This window comes from Phocoena sinus, chromosome 1 (genome assembly GCF_008692025.1).
Source record: "Phocoena sinus isolate mPhoSin1 chromosome 1, mPhoSin1.pri, whole genome shotgun sequence".
Classification (NCBI taxonomy): domain Eukaryota; kingdom Metazoa; phylum Chordata; class Mammalia; order Artiodactyla; family Phocoenidae; genus Phocoena; species Phocoena sinus.
In genome coordinates this window covers 166,976,677-166,992,120 of record NC_045763.1, presented here as the reverse complement: position 1 = coordinate 166,992,120, position 15,444 = coordinate 166,976,677, and the positions used below count along the sequence as shown (strand labels likewise).

The 15,444-nt window shown below is 42.8% G+C and overlaps 1 protein-coding gene across 1 annotated transcript in view; it reads left to right on the top strand.

Annotated features, from left to right (window-relative positions):
* MTARC2 (mitochondrial amidoxime reducing component 2) overlaps nucleotides 1-15,196 on the top strand; it is a 33,908-nt gene extending 18,712 nt beyond the window's left edge. The window contains exons 5-8 of the mRNA XM_032623669.1: nucleotides 9,289-9,350; nucleotides 9,424-9,495; nucleotides 10,413-10,551; nucleotides 14,904-15,196. Coding sequence (XP_032479560.1) covers nucleotides 9,289-9,350; nucleotides 9,424-9,495; nucleotides 10,413-10,539 — 261 coding nt within the window. The 3' untranslated portion in view covers nucleotides 10,540-10,551; nucleotides 14,904-15,196. The remainder of the gene's footprint in view (nucleotides 1-9,288; nucleotides 9,351-9,423; nucleotides 9,496-10,412; nucleotides 10,552-14,903) is intronic.
* The last annotated feature ends 248 nt before the right edge of the window (nucleotides 15,197-15,444 follow it).

The window sequence follows — 15,444 nt, the reverse complement described above, 5'->3', positions numbered from 1 at the left end:
ATTCAGGCCATTATCTATTGCAGAATCAGAGAGTGATAGGAGGATGCATTGTGCAACGTTTACTCTTTGTGACCCAAAGCACTTTGTACTTTTACTGTGTAACTCAGAATATGAAACAGATTTTAAAAAGTGGCTTCCTTTGGTCTAGTGTAGTGTGTTTGAACTCTGGGAACGTAGAGCAATCAAGTTTGAAAGTAATAAAATTGACCAATCCTTCTTATCTCTAGTTGACCATTTCCCATATACACCCTGCCCTCACACGTGTAACCTCCCCCATTATCAACATCACTCACTAGAGAGATACTTTTATTTTATTTATTTTTTTTACCAAGGATGGACCTATACTGACATCATAGTCGCCCAAAGTCCATAGCTGACCTTAGGGTTTACTCTCGGTGTTGTACACATGTGGTGGACTGCAGGGGCTCCCCTCATCCCTTTATGGCATGCCTTTCAAGTAAGGGGTCCCATTTTCATCTGGGGAGCTTTTCTGACAACCCCACTTTGATAGGAGCCTCAAGCAAGGACCTCAGGTAAATTAGTCCTGATTTCGAAAAGCTAACATGATGAGCACATGGGAGACAGGAGTCCTGGGTGGAGGGAGCAGTAATACAGTCACATTCCTGAAGAATTTGCCAACAGAGTTAGTGCCTTTACTTGAGGAGATCTCCTTATACATTTGCTTTTTTTGTTTCCATCTCAGTAACTCGAAATATTTGCCACAGAGACTTTTAGGGGCTGAGAAAGAGAGAACAGAAGCATGTGAAGGCAAACCCTAGAGAACTTCGGCCCTTCTCATATAAAGGACAAATTGGAGGACGCTTCTTTGGGCTTCTTTCTGTACAGCCTCACAGAGCCCTTTCCATCACTGCATCCACGCAGTAAATAAAACACCCCTGAAAGCCCGCGGCAGGAAGATAAGTGGACTTAGAGTGGGAGGGAATGTGTAGAGATCAGCTTGGGCTGTGTTTCCCACACTGGAACAATCCCCACCCCGGGTCCCAGTTGCAGTTTGGGCAGAGGAGATTTTTAAAGCCCCCTGGTGACTCTGGCTTGAGCCAGGGCAGAGACCCTCTGGCCTGGGGTTTTCCTTGGGAGCAAGGTGATAATCAGATATGTCTGACTCCTGGCTGGAGACCAAGAGGGCCACATGGTCCTTCTGTCTCTGTGAGCTTGACCTTAACCTCCTTGAGCATCATTTTCTGATCTTAAAGTGGGCAAGTTTTACTAAAGGATTTTAAAGGTTCTTTGCAGCCCTAGAGCTGTATAATTCCTGTTGCCTTTTTCTTCTCTCTGTTAATGTGAGTGTGTGTGTGTGTGTGTGTGTGTGTGTGTGTGTGTGTGTGTGTGGTCAAAAAGGCACTCTACCACAAAGGTCTCTCAGACCCCCTCTCTGACATGACCTCTTTTGTTGGCTTTTTTTTTTTTTTTTTTTGCGGTACGCGGGCCTCTCACTGTTGTGGCCTCTCCCGTTGCGGAGCACAGGCTCCGGGCGCGCAGGCTCAGCGGCCATGGCTCACAGGCCCAGCTGCTCCGCAGCATGTGGGATCTTCCCGGACCGGGGCACGAACCTGCGTCCCCTGCATCGGCAGGCAGACTCTCAACCACTGCGCCACTAGGGAAACCCATGTTGGCTTTTTTTATTGAAGTATAATTGATTTACAATGTTGTGTTAGTTTCTGGTGTACAGCAAAGTGATTCAGTTATACACATATATATGTATATATATATTCCTTTTCATGTTCTTTTCCATTACAGTTTATTATAAGATATTGAATATAGTCCCCTGTGCTCTACAGTAGGACCTTGTTGTTCATCTATTTTATACATAGTGGTGTGTATCTGTTAATCCCAAATTCCTCATTTATCCCTCCCTCCCTTTCCCCTTTGGTAATCATAAGTTTGTTTTCTATGTCTGTGAGTTTATTTCTGTTTTGTAAATAAGTCCATCTGTATCATATTTTAGATTCCACATTTAAGTGATATCATATGACATTTGTCTTTCTCTGCCTGACTTACTTCACTTAAGTATGATGATCTCTATGTCCATTCATGTTGTTGCAGATGGCACTATTTCATTTGTTTTCATGGCTGAGTAATATTCCATTGTATATATGTACCACATCTTCTTTATCCATTCATCTGTCAGTGGACACTTAGGTTGTTTCCATGTCTTGGCTACTGTGAATAGTGCTGCTATGAACACTGGGGTACATGTATCTTTTCTAATTAGAGTTTTTCTGGATATACGTTAGTTCGCATTTTTTAAAACAAACACTAATGTTGCACATACCATATTCCAACTTTTAAAAAAAAGTAAGTTAACAAGCACATTTTAATCTTCCTAACAATTGCATGAGGTCTGTTTCTCAAGACTTACCTCACCGTGCTTTTTCGCATTCATCCTTGGTCCTGAATGCACAAGCCCTTGAGTATGCAAGATCTTGTTGAACTGAATTCAACGAGGGGCAGGGATTTGACCATTGAATTTTGTTCATCATATCTTACCCACCTCTAAGTATGTTATTTTTCAGATCAAGGAGGAAATAAAAGCCTTCGATGACAGTAGTACATGGGTATTCCCTTTGAGCAGGTATGATCACACAGACATACACATCTGAACATCACGAGTAAGGAGTGGCCATTTGCTTTACAAAACACCCCTAGAGATGAGCCCATCGAATACAGATGTTGAAGCAGAGAAGGTATTGTAGAGGTGGGTAGGAGTCATCGTATGGAACCCCCCACCCCCCGCCCCGTATACCCAACCCTTTCCCTCTGTGTCCTCCGGAAGGCTGTGATTCACACACCTGGACCCAGATGCTGAAGAGCAGCCCAGGCTGCTGCCTTTGGGAATCGGGGCTGGTGGCTGCCTCTCCCAGACTCTGCTATTGGTGGGTGTGGGACCCCCAGCATCTCAGTCAGAAGCTGAACCCCAAGGGGAGACTAGGATCTCTTACTGTCCACGAAACACTGGAATCCTCAGGACTCTAACCACCCTCAGAGGAGCCTGGTGTGTGGATGGGACACGAGCAGTCACGTCAGCCCCGCAAACTATCCCTCCGTGAATACGCATCAGAGAGACAGAAAGAGCCACATCTCAAGGTCTCTTCTTTCCTTTTTTGTTGCCTGTTACTGGTGTTCCAAAAAGTAGGTGACCCCTCCAGGGAACAGAAGCCAGCTTTGCTGGCTTTATCCAGCTTTGGGACGTCCTTCCCTTCTGCCTGCATTTTTCAAGTCCAAGTGCCTCCAAAGAGCAAATTCCTCCTGGCACATTTGTTATGCATTTAGGTTAACAGAAATGTATCTCCCGTAATTCTGTAGGATGTGAGGATGAAGTGATTTACTTCTTTGCACAGGGTTGCTCAGACACGGGGTCAGGAGAAAGCCTTGAGGTCATCTGGAACCAGGGCTGCAGAGAAGTAGAAAGCTTCTTAATGATTTAATTCAAGAATCTTTTTAAGATACAGTTAATTTTTTTCTGATTATAAAAGTAATTTTTTAAAGTACCACATCCTCTGTATACAGTTAGAAAAATACAGAAAAATTTAAAGGAATAAAAATCCCTCACCATCCTACTGTCAAAAAGTAGCCAGCAATAACATTTTATTGTGTTTCCAATATTGTTTGTATGATATTGTATAGATAATTTTGAATCCCACCATTTTCACTTAATGTTATATGGCAAACACATCTCTATCTTTACAAATTCCTCGTCAGTATAGTTTTCCTAGTTCCATGTTAGTTCATCACAGAACTATGCAATAACTTATTTAGCCATTCCTGTATAATCGGGCATTTAGGCTATTTTCCATTTCCCCTTACATGAATAATGAACAGCTCTGTAAAACAGTCTTTGTCTACATTTCTAAATTTATTCTTCAGAAATGCTGAATCAGCACTTTAAAGGCCCTCCACATATGTCGCCAAATTGCTTTGCAGAAACCCTGCACCCATCTATATTCCCACAAGCTCAGTGGAAGTATGCCCTTTTTCTTGTACTCCTGCCAGCATTGATGCCTATAATCTTTACTTATCTGGTAAATGAAAAGTCACGTCTCATGTAAGTTGGTAATTCTCCGTGTATGGCATCCGGTGTTAGTCTGTGAAGGAAGTTTGACCATGAGGTAGAGTTTTACTTCGGCTAAGGAAACATTTCTTGCAAATTCATATCATAACCAAGATTCTGGAACATTCCTGTTGATAACAAACATGTATTGAGGGCTTCCTGGGTGCTAATCTCTAGGATGGATGCTAAGATTACCAAAGTGACCTCACTGTGTCTGCCTGCAAGGGTCTCAGGACGAAGCAGGATGTAGGGCTCAGTAGGAGAAGCGTTGTGGTACTGGGAACATAACCATGTTGTTTCTCTAGAGCCCAGAGAAAGGAGCACTCAGTGCAAAGTATGTGTGTGTATAGGGATCTCGTTGTAGGAAGAATGCCATGGGGTTTCTTTATAGGGAGATTCGAGCAGGACATTAGAGAATATCATTTTGCTTGTGTACCTTAAAAATAGAGAAACAGATTTTGATTTGAGATAGCTTAACTGTGCGGTGTAATGGGAAATATCTATTCGGTCTTTGGCCCCTGTTCCTGGCACAGCTCCTAAAACCCTTGGAATTTCCTGACTGACAAGGGTGACAGGAACGTTTTTTGTTAATAACAAGCCCCTTTCAATCACACCTAAGTTTATGGTAATGAAGTGAATGTCAGGATGGGTGAGGCAGGTAGATAGCTTCAGGAGGGAGCTTGGTCAGCTGAAAGACCAAGACATGATTACAGTGTGGAACTTTCAGCCCCACCCCAGACTTCCAGGGACGGGAGAGGGGCTGGAGGTTGAGTTTAATGATTTAATCAATCATGCCTAAGTAATGAAACCACCATAAAACACCTAAACGATGGGGTTTGGAGAGCTCACTGATTGGTGACACATTAGGGTGCTGGGAGGGTGGTGCATTTGGGGACAGCACAGAAGCTCTGCCTGTGCTCTTCCCCCATACCTTGCCCTGTGCATCTCTTCCATTTGACTGTTCCTGAATTGTATTCTTTATAATAAACTGGTAATAGTAAAGCACTTTCCTGAATTCTGTGAGCTCTTCTAGCAAAATATGGAGCCTCAGAGGGGGTCATGGGAACCCTTGATTTATAGCTGGTTGGTCAGAAGTACGGGAGACTTGGGACTTGCTGCTGGCATCTGAAGTGGGGCAGTCTTGTGGGACTGAGCCCTGAACCCATGGGGTCTGTGCTAACTCAGAGCAGTTAGTATCAAAATTGAGTTAAATTGTTGGACAGCAGTGAGTGTCAAAGAATTGCAGAATTGGTGTTGGATAAGACACCATGTATTTGTTGTCAGAAAGAATCTGAGAAACTTTCTAGACTAAAATGATGTTTTTAAATGTGTCATTGGGATTATAATGCTTCGTATAAAAAGTAAAACGAAAAAACAAAAGAAAAATTTATTATAAAAAGCAAATAATACTATTGAAACTTGAGAAGCCTTCCAAATATATTGCTATAAATATATACATACAGGTATTTAAACAGATTTGTTTTACATAGATGGAATCATCCTACATGTAGTATATATATCTAGGTGTGCTTTTTTCACTCAGCAACATCTTGAACGTTATTCAGAGTTAATAAATGTAGATTCACACCCTCCTTTCTAATACCCAAACAGTAAGTCTGCATGCATATAGCCAGCCTCTAGTAGATAACTTTCTGAGCCTATGGTAATCTTGTCCAGTCATTGATACCAAGCCAGAAAACTACTTAAAGATTTCTAGACAAAAATTTTGTTTATTTACTTATTCATTCCTTCGAATTATCCCAACATAGCCTAAAACTTCTTCTAACAATTGTATGTATGACACAGTATAATGAACTGATGAGTAGCCATTAAAGAATCAGGAGCAGCGGAAGGAAAGCACTGATCATGTATCTGAGATTTGGGAGGGGAAGGGCTCAGGTGGTAGTAGGCGGGCAGGACCTGGGGTATAGGTGCCCAAAGGCTCTGTAGCTGTTGGTCTGATTAGAACTGCTGATCTGATCTGTGGTCCTCAGGAGAATTCCTTTGTAGACCATGGAACAGCAGACCCACTCAGGCTTTTGCCCTCTGTCTTTCCTTCTTACTTTCAAATGTCTTGTCTGTCTATGGTTAGTTGGTTATTCAAGAGCTTACCTGGGCCTACATTCTCACCTGGCACTCTCCTTTCTCTCTCTTTCTCTCTCTCTCTCTCTCTATATATATATATCCATAGAAAAATATGGAATATATAGATATATATCTATTTCCTCTCTACAAATATATGTATATAGCCATGTATACATGTGTATGTATAGCCACAAGTATATATGTATATAATCATAGAACATATATAGAGAGAACCATAACATATTTAGAGAGTGATGGATAAATATTCTCTCTATATAGCTATTCCCTCTCTCTAAATATATGTATATAGCTGTGTATATATAGCCATATGGAGAGAGAGAGAGAGAGAGAGATTCATCTCCTGGCGTACCTTTAGTGTTTTGCTGGGCACAAGCCCATATGCACTCCAATGAAGGTCTCCAATAAACAGACATCCTCCCCTGTGCTGTTCTGTGTGTTCCTCAGCAACGACTCCAAACCCTTCTTTTATGTCTTTCTCTGGATTCTTCTTGTGATAGGAAACCATGTAGTCTTAATTTAGTGTTTACAAAATGCCTGCAAATTAATAGTAAATTCTCAGGATTCTTCCACAGAGCTGAGCCCTTATGTATAGTACTTTCCCCTTTCTCCCTGCTTTCTTTCCTCCTTTTCTTTCTTCTTCCATCTCAAAAACTCCATGGTTTTTTCTGTGTTCGCTCTAAATGGCCTGGATTTTGCCAGGCTGCAGAGAGGCTTCTTACCAGCAGGGGGAGCTGTAAGCTCTTGGAGCTGTTTCTGTGCTTACGGAAGGCACCTCGGGTGTCTAATAGAATGTAATGGAAAATTTAATTTCCTATATTCTTTAATTTAAATTTATTTTTCTACAATTTAAAATGCATTATTATTTTCTCTAATAACATAATTAATAAGTTCATTTAACTTAATTTGCTTAGTGCATTTTGTTTTTACTGCAAATAAGGCTTTACACCAAAATGCTGACAATCAGATCAGGATGGGTGATGTTATCATATAAACTGATTAATATCTTAGGAGGTAATTAGAACTGGCATTTGGGGGGCTTCATACAATTCATATGAAAACGGGTAATTTGTTATTCTAAACTGGGTACTTCAGTTGTGTAATAGCGTTAAGAGCAGATTAAATGTCTTGTTAAACTAGGAAACCTAACTGAACTTTTCAGACTTCCTGCTTTATATCACAGTCACGAGGCCGACTTTCCACAGATAACGTTGTTTTGAAATATGAGATTGCTCAGCACTTGTAAAAAGAAATTGAACGTTGGCGGGGGTGGGGTGCTACTTGGAAAGCTGAGTGGGGGCGTGCTTCGGCCCGGGCTGCGTGATGGGCTCACGTTCCTGTGGCCGCAGCGCCCTCGTGTGGCGAAGTGCGTCCAGCCTTTTTAGCCGCTTCCAGGCCAGGGTACCACAAGGCCCATCACTTCCCGAAGCAGGAGCTGTTATTACTGGTCATATTCCACCTTCCTCCAGGAGGTTAGCTAGGCACTATGGCTGTCTTGCAGTTTTGCGTTTGAACATTGCTTGTAAAAAGTCCTGGCTAGGCTATAGAGATTCCATTTTACGTTATGTGGGTTTGCCTTTTACAAGGGTTACACAGTTCCCCCCTCAACGGGTTGTTTGGAACGCAGAGTTTATTTCCGCACAGAAACAGTTTCATAAATGATGGTTGGGAACCCAGGGCGTTCACAGAGACCTCCTTACTTCAGTCATATCCCGCAGGAGATTTCTGAGTTGGGAAGACCCAGTTAGGTACTGGACTTCCTTTTGTGCCTTTGCTGAATCAGCCCTATAGGCCCTGGGAGGTTAGTGTATCCCTGAAAGAGGACCCTAGCATGATTGGAGCCTGGTCATCAGTGGGGAGGGGGAAATGTTACATGAGAGGCCCCACCCCCTGCTCTGCCCTGCTTCCTGCAGGGGACAGACTGCTCTCCTCTCCTGTCCTTGGGGGAGTGAGCCTAGTGGGTGAGAGGAATAGATGCCTCATTGCCTCACTTGGAAGCTGATTTCTCACCAAATCCGTTAGACTCATGGTCTCCGAAAACCTCACTTGGGTTGAGATCAGGGAACAATTTTTCAAGGGTCATTTTTTTTTGCATCTTGTTATAAGTACTGTTGGTTTATGGAGCCTGGAGTGAAGCCCCAGTGAAGCCCCGATGCCGCCGGCCTCTCCTCTGGCAGCCTGGACAAAGGATTGTCCTGTGAAATTCAAGCTTTGCAGATAGATGGCTTTCCTGTTAGCAAGAGAGAGCTGTAACATACCCTCCTCGTATATATATGTGTATATGTGTGTGTGTATATGAATGTGTATGTGTATATATGTGTATATAATGTAATCTGTATAACCTCCATATATGTGTGTATATATGTTTCTATGTGTGTGTGTAGATAGATATATAGATGGGTGTAGTTAGAAGCTGGGTGGTTAAAAGTCCTGCTTCAGAAACAGAAAGGTTTTCAAACGTAGCTGCTGCAACCCTGAAAAAACTTTTTAATCTCTCTTTGCCTCCTTATCTTTGTGTAAAAATGGGACCAAAATAATAACCTCCCTCAAAGTCGTGAGGTTTGATGGAAGCTCTGAGACAGACGTTGGCAGGACCTACCATGGTTCAAGGTTGGGAAAGCAAAGCAGGGCCGGCGGCCGTGACTGGCCAGAGCCGGGGCAGGCTGCTGCTCTGCGAAGGTGGAGGTGTTGGATGGATGAGACTCAGAACTGACTTTTCTTTGGTCATGTCCCACTCATCAAAGAACCATCAGATTGTAACTTGGCTTCCATTGTAGCTTAGCAAGAGGAAAGAGTGGGCAGTCTTGCAAGCTTTCCGCTTCTCATTATCTATCATTAACTTGACCTGGAGTTGTTTACAGTCCTCATGGCAAACTACCCCCTAGAGAAGATCTATTTTTGCTGTGCTGAAAGGGGCAGGCTTCTGAGACCAAGTCAAGAGCTGGATCCTGGACTCACCAACACACTGCCTCCATTTGAGTCCTTTTTGGGGAATACTTCGTGGCATCCTCTTGCACTGCTTTCTTCTGCTAGCTTCATAGGACCAGCCAAAGAATAGACTGCTATAAAGACTGATGAAGCCTTAATTCAAAAAACACCTTTTTCTTTTCTCCTAGGACACCTGGGGTGAGCTCTTCATTGGTGACGTAGGAATGAAAAAGGTTTTGGCTTGTCCCAGGTAAGGACTCTCTGGCGCGTGGCATGCTCATTGGTTCTTAACTGTCCCCTAACCCTTTGTTATTGTGTGACAGGTGCATTATGACCACGGTGGACCCAGATACCGGAGTGATCAGCAGGAAGGAGCCGCTGGAAACCCTGAAAAGGTAGAACATCCACGTGTCCAGTGTATTTCTATATTATCCCCATCCTTGGAACCGCTTGTGGCTGTAGGTGCTCTGTCTGGGCACCTCTCTGCTCTCTGCTTGTTTTGTGTCTGTTGTTTAATGTACGTGAGTACTTGTGGCTTTCTCTTTTTTTTCTAGATGGATCTTCGAGTACTTTGGACAAATTTTTAATTGTATAATCCTACATTTTGAAATTTTTGTCTCTCTCACATCAATTTTTTTTTTTCTTTCGGTATGCGGGCCTCACTGTTGTGGCCTCTCCCATTGCAGAGCACAGGCGCCGGACGTGCAGGCTCAGCGGCCATGGCTCACGGGCCCAGCCGCTCCGCGGCATGTGGGATCCTCCCGGACCGGGGCACGAACCCGCGTCCCCTGCATCGGCAGGCGGACTCTCAACCACTGCGCCACCAGGGAAGCCCTCTCACATCAATTTTTAATAACCTTTACATGTATATTTCCAAATTAAGACCTCAAGTCATTTTATTTTTGTTGCAACTCACATTTATTTGATAGAATCAATGTCAAGAGTATGAGAATTGTTGCGGAAGCCTGGAGTTCAGGGCAGGTCCATTTTGAGATTGTACAGGCATTTATTTCCATGAGTTGTGAAGCTGGAAGTACACATGCAAACAAAGTATTTATTTTAAGTAATGCGTACAGGTTTCTTCTTTTGGGCTCAAAACAAAGCCATAGAAAAACTGTTCAGACTCTCAGGATACTTCTAGAAAAACCAGGATTATTTGCAGTTTGACTAATTGCCAAGACTTCTCTGTCTACATTTTAGAAAAGGCTTGCTGTTCATTTATAGAGAACCTGAGAATGAACGCTTGAATTCCACTGAGAGCACTTAGGTTATTTCCTCTGTGTACCTAAGGGTGAATTTTTGCTTCTTTCAGCTACCGCTTGTGTGATCCTTCCGAGAAGCCCATTTACCAGTCATCCCCACTTTTTGGGATCTATTATTCGGTGGAAAAAATTGGAAGCCTGAAAGTTGGTGACCCCGTGTACCAGATGGTACAGTGACAGATCCACTAGGTAAAGGGCAATCTTTGCTTCTGGAATGCAGTGCCTTGACGCCATGGCCACATTTTCTTGTGTTGAGATGTTTTTACGTTTTGCTGCTTTAATTCTTGGGAGAAAGAGCAGTTTGAGCTCTGATCTTTGGAGCTGGAAAATGCCCCTTATTTTTATTCCCCGCAGCAATCAGCATTCTTGCAGCCTCCTCCACCTCCCTTACCCATTATAAAATGTGGATGCAGGAGCCCCAGCAGAAAGACAGGTTTGGGTCCCAGTTCATTAGGGAACATCATGAAGGAATAAGAAAGTGAAGGTGAGCGGCTCTGGAGAGTTCTGTATTTACTTTTTGTGTCTGTGATAGAAAAGTGAAGGGGAAATGTATAGACTATTCAAAGTCAACTTGGGGGAAATATGTTAAATCAAATGCTTGTTATCAAATGTATTTTTTATTTTTCGCTGTATGCGGGCCTCTCACTGTTGTGGCCTCTCCCGCTGAGGAGCACAGGCTCCGGACGCGCAGGCTCAGCGGCCATGGCTCACGGGCCCAGCCGCTCCGTGACATGTGGGATCTTCCCGGACTGGGGCACGAATCCGTGTCCCCTGCCTCGGCAGGCGGACTCTCAACCACTGCGCCACCAGGGAAGCCCATATCAAATGTTGTTTTAAAATATGTTTCACAGTGTGGAAAAAATCAGTTCAATAAGGTGCCTGGATTCTGAATCTTAAGGAAGAAAATAGTGTTCTCACGTTGAGTTCATTGGGCCAAATAAAATTCAGACTCCTGGAGCATAATGCCTACCCCTCAAATTATAGGAATGGGAAAGTCAGTCAGAAGACTTCAAATTGAAGATTATAAGTAACTCTTCTCATAAAATCTATAACCCCGATCTTAAAGTCCCTTCATCTCCAAAACTCTTGACCATTCTTCTCTTTAATTCTGACCTGGCTTTCACAGCTTCTTGCCTGACCATCCTTCAGGACAACGTGGCACAGTGGCTTAGACAGTCTAGATCGATCCTTAGGCAGACTTGGGTTTATAATCCTAGCAGTTCCCTTTCCTAACTCTGTTGAGTTATTTAATCCCTCTATCCCTCTAAGCCTCAGTACTCTTACCTGCACAGTGGGAGTAAAAATAGTACTCACCAAAACAACCAATACAAGTTATTTTGAGGGTTAATTCATATGAAGTTGTAGCATTGCATGGAAGGTGGTCCATAAATATTAGCTACGATCTTTATTGTCATCACTGCAACAAGTACTCCATGTAGGGCCCAGTCTCAGGTGCCGTAGTGAATAGAACGATGAGACAGGCTGGGCAAAAAAGAAAGAAACTTCTGGCTATGGTCAGGCATGTACATAACCATATTATATCTTTCGTATTACATCATACATACATGTTACATATTACATATTTCATCAGTCTGAGGATGCCTATTTTCCCCACCTTTTAAAACCTCTGAAATCAGAAAGCTTCTTATAACATTTCAGGGTGTCTTCTAGAAAAACCTTGGTGTGCACAGAATAATATATCTTAGGGTTGATGTATCTTGGATTTGATGAAATACAGTAAATGCTAGAGAAAAAAATTGTGAAAGTCCCAAGTGCCTACCATTTCTAAGAGGATCTGGGGAAAATGGACCCAAGCCTGAGTCATCTAGCTTGAGTGGAACTGATCCTGTGTCCCTGATGGCCAGGCCGCCATTCACAGGACCTGGACGGGTACCTGAGCCAATATCTTTCACATGTTGTCTGCATTTGAAGGACCCATTGGCCTCTGAAGTACCTTAACAGTGAGGGGTCCTCCGTATTGCTCAGTCTCAGACCTCCTCAAAATCAGATCCTGTTGTGTTGCAGTGGACGGAGGTGAGTCCCTCCGTTTCCCACCCGTGTTTCACTCACATTCAGCCATTTCCAATCATCTTAACTCCCAGAGCCCTTGTGTTAGAAAGCCTAAGATAATGTATTATCTTTTGTAGTCCTTCTAGGGTCTCTATGAGATAGATGTGATAATCAGCATTTTCCGGGGCAAGAAACAAAGGCTCAGATAGGTCAGCTGACCAAGAGGAGGCTTGAAGCCTATTATAGGTTCTTGAAAGTTAGTTTGCCGGTAAAGGTCGCTGTGGAAACTGTGTTAAGTCCAAATCGTGATCAAAACGGTGCGTTTGGAAGATCGTCCTGAGAGCCATGTGTGGAATGGACAGGAGGCAGGTGAGAGGGGAGGGGAAAGGCCAGGCAGAGGTGACAGCACGTGATTTAAATGGGGTGGAGGTCACGGGCGTGGAGAGGCAGTGTGGCGTGCCCAGACGCTCAGCATGACGTGGGTGCTGTTTGCCCTTTGGTCCTAAGCTCCTTTTCAGCTTTTTTAAAATCACTTTTCAGCTTTTTAAAATCACCACTCCCCTGCCAAACCCTGAGCGCTTCCCGATGGTTCTCTCCTGCTTCTCTGCTCTGAATATTCTTCTACTCCACGAGTTCCCTGAGGGCCAGCCCTTCAGAGTCCCATCAGGGGAACATGGTCATCCCTGCTGCCTACCCCCCAGGGCACCGAGAGGTTTCCTCTCTGGTGGGCATTTCTGTTGGGCTTTAAAAATAACAACGTTGCTCCCCTACTTTGATTGTGAGCCTACTGTAGTTTCTGATTCTGGAGCGTCTCCTTTATCCAACAGGTTGGTTAAAGCCATTAAGAAAAATAGCTGTTAATAGTTGCACCAGGGTTACTTGAGTTGTTTTTTTTAAATCCGTTTAAAATATAATTATACAAAAGTTTATCTGTTCCATTATAAATGCAATTCATGTTCATCACAGCAAATTTAGAAGACACCAGAAATGTAGAAGAAAAAATCACCCATTGTTACCATTTGTAAATTTTATTTTGGTTTGTTTTTTGTCTGTTTAAGGTAGCCATGATCTATATTATATCATGATCTGTATGATTATGTATCATATGTAATGCAGATATATATTATATATAATTTATATATATACAAATATGTATCTGTCGACTGAAGAAAAATACACAACCTAAAAGTTGTGAGTTAAGTCTTATTGGGGGATTTTACTGAGGATATAGCCTGGGAGACAGCCTCTGAGCTAGCTCTGAGGAACTGCTCTGAAGAGATAATGGAGAAGCCAGGATATATATGAGTGTTTTGCTGGGGGAAAAAAAAAATGTAGTTGAACTTCAAAAGATGACTGCTAATCACAAAGAGTAGGCATCTCAAGTTAATGATTCTAGTGCTTTTCTGCCTATGGGAAGGTGCAAGAGTCTGGACTCATTGAAATTATTCCTTAGTTATGCACCTTAATGATCTAGGGCCAGTATTCAAAGCACGGAATGCTTTCTGTTTTTCTCCATCCTGAATTCTCCTCAGGGCACACCTTCCTTGGGCTTCTGCAGTTGCTGATGGCTTGATCCTCATAGAGCCAGAATGGTGGGCAACATTTTTTGTTTACTGGAAGGGCAGGCAACATTCCCTGCCCACATATCATATGATATATGTACACACACTTATGCATATCTATGAACTACGAGCTTATGAATATGTATCTATGAATTACAAACTAGGTATCATAAACACTTTCATAGTCCTCCAACCTATTAAAATGTCATTTAAAAAAAATAAATGTATTTATTTATTTGGCTGCGTTGGGTCTTCATTGCTGCGTGCGGGCTTTCTCTAGTTGCGGCGAGAGGGGGCTACTCTTCTTTGTGGTGCGCGGGCTTCTCACTGCGGTGGCTTCCCTTGTTGCAGAGCACGGGCTCTAGGCGTGCGGGCTTCAGTAGTTGCAGCACGTGGGCTCGGTAGTTTTGGCTCGCGGGCTCTAGAGCGCAGGCTAAGTAGTTACGGTGCACGGACTTAGTTGCTCTGCGACATGTGGGATCTTCCCGGACCAGGGCTCGAACCCGTGTCCCCTGCATTGACAGGCAGATTCTCAACCACTGCGCCACCAGGGAAGTCCTAAAATGTCATTTTTGATGGCTTCATAGCGTTACGTGACACGGTTTAAACACCATTTTACAGTATTTGACACTCGAACTATATCCAATGTTGTTATCAATAATATTCATTTTAAAATTGTTTTTCTATAAGTTAGGTTTCTAAAGGTGGAATTATTGCCTCGTGGGGTGTAGGCATATTTTTTAGCATCTTGACCAATTGCTTTCTAAAGGGCTTTTCTCATTTGCACCCCAACCTGTCATATGAGAGAGAGATCCCTGGCTCTGGCCTTTGCCGAGGTAATTTGGTACAGGACATAGTTTATATTTTGCACATTTTAACCTCATAAGTGACTGGTTTGTGCATGTTTGAATTATTTATGACTGGTAAGAGAAACAGCCAGATAAGTAGAGATTCTTACAATTTTTTCAGGTTTCAGCATCCCGGAGGCACTGATCAGGATTTTAATGAACACAGCACCACCTGGGCAAATTCTTATTACCCATCCTATGACCATCTTCATCGTAGAAATGAATCTCTTTTTGGAGTTAACGGATGCTCTGAGTTAATGCAAGGAAAGTATGAGAGGTGATTTGGGAATAATAACATATGTCGATTTTAGAAATGAAGACTTTTAAAATAAATAAAATTGCCGATAAAATTAATGTTAGGGTAGCTACTGCACTTCTCCAATCCCTGACATTAACATTGTTGAAGAAAGAAAGTCTAAAGGACAAAATAATGCCATTTGCAGCAACATGGATGCAAATAGAGATCATCATACGAAGTGAAATAAGTCAGAAAGAGATAAATACCATATGATATCACTTATATGTGGAATCTAAAATATGGCACAAATGAACTTATCTATAAAACAGAAACAGACTCATAGACATAGAGAACAGACTTATGGTTGCCAAGGGGGAGCAGGGAGGGAGAGGGATGGACTGGGAGTTTGGGGTTGGTAGATACA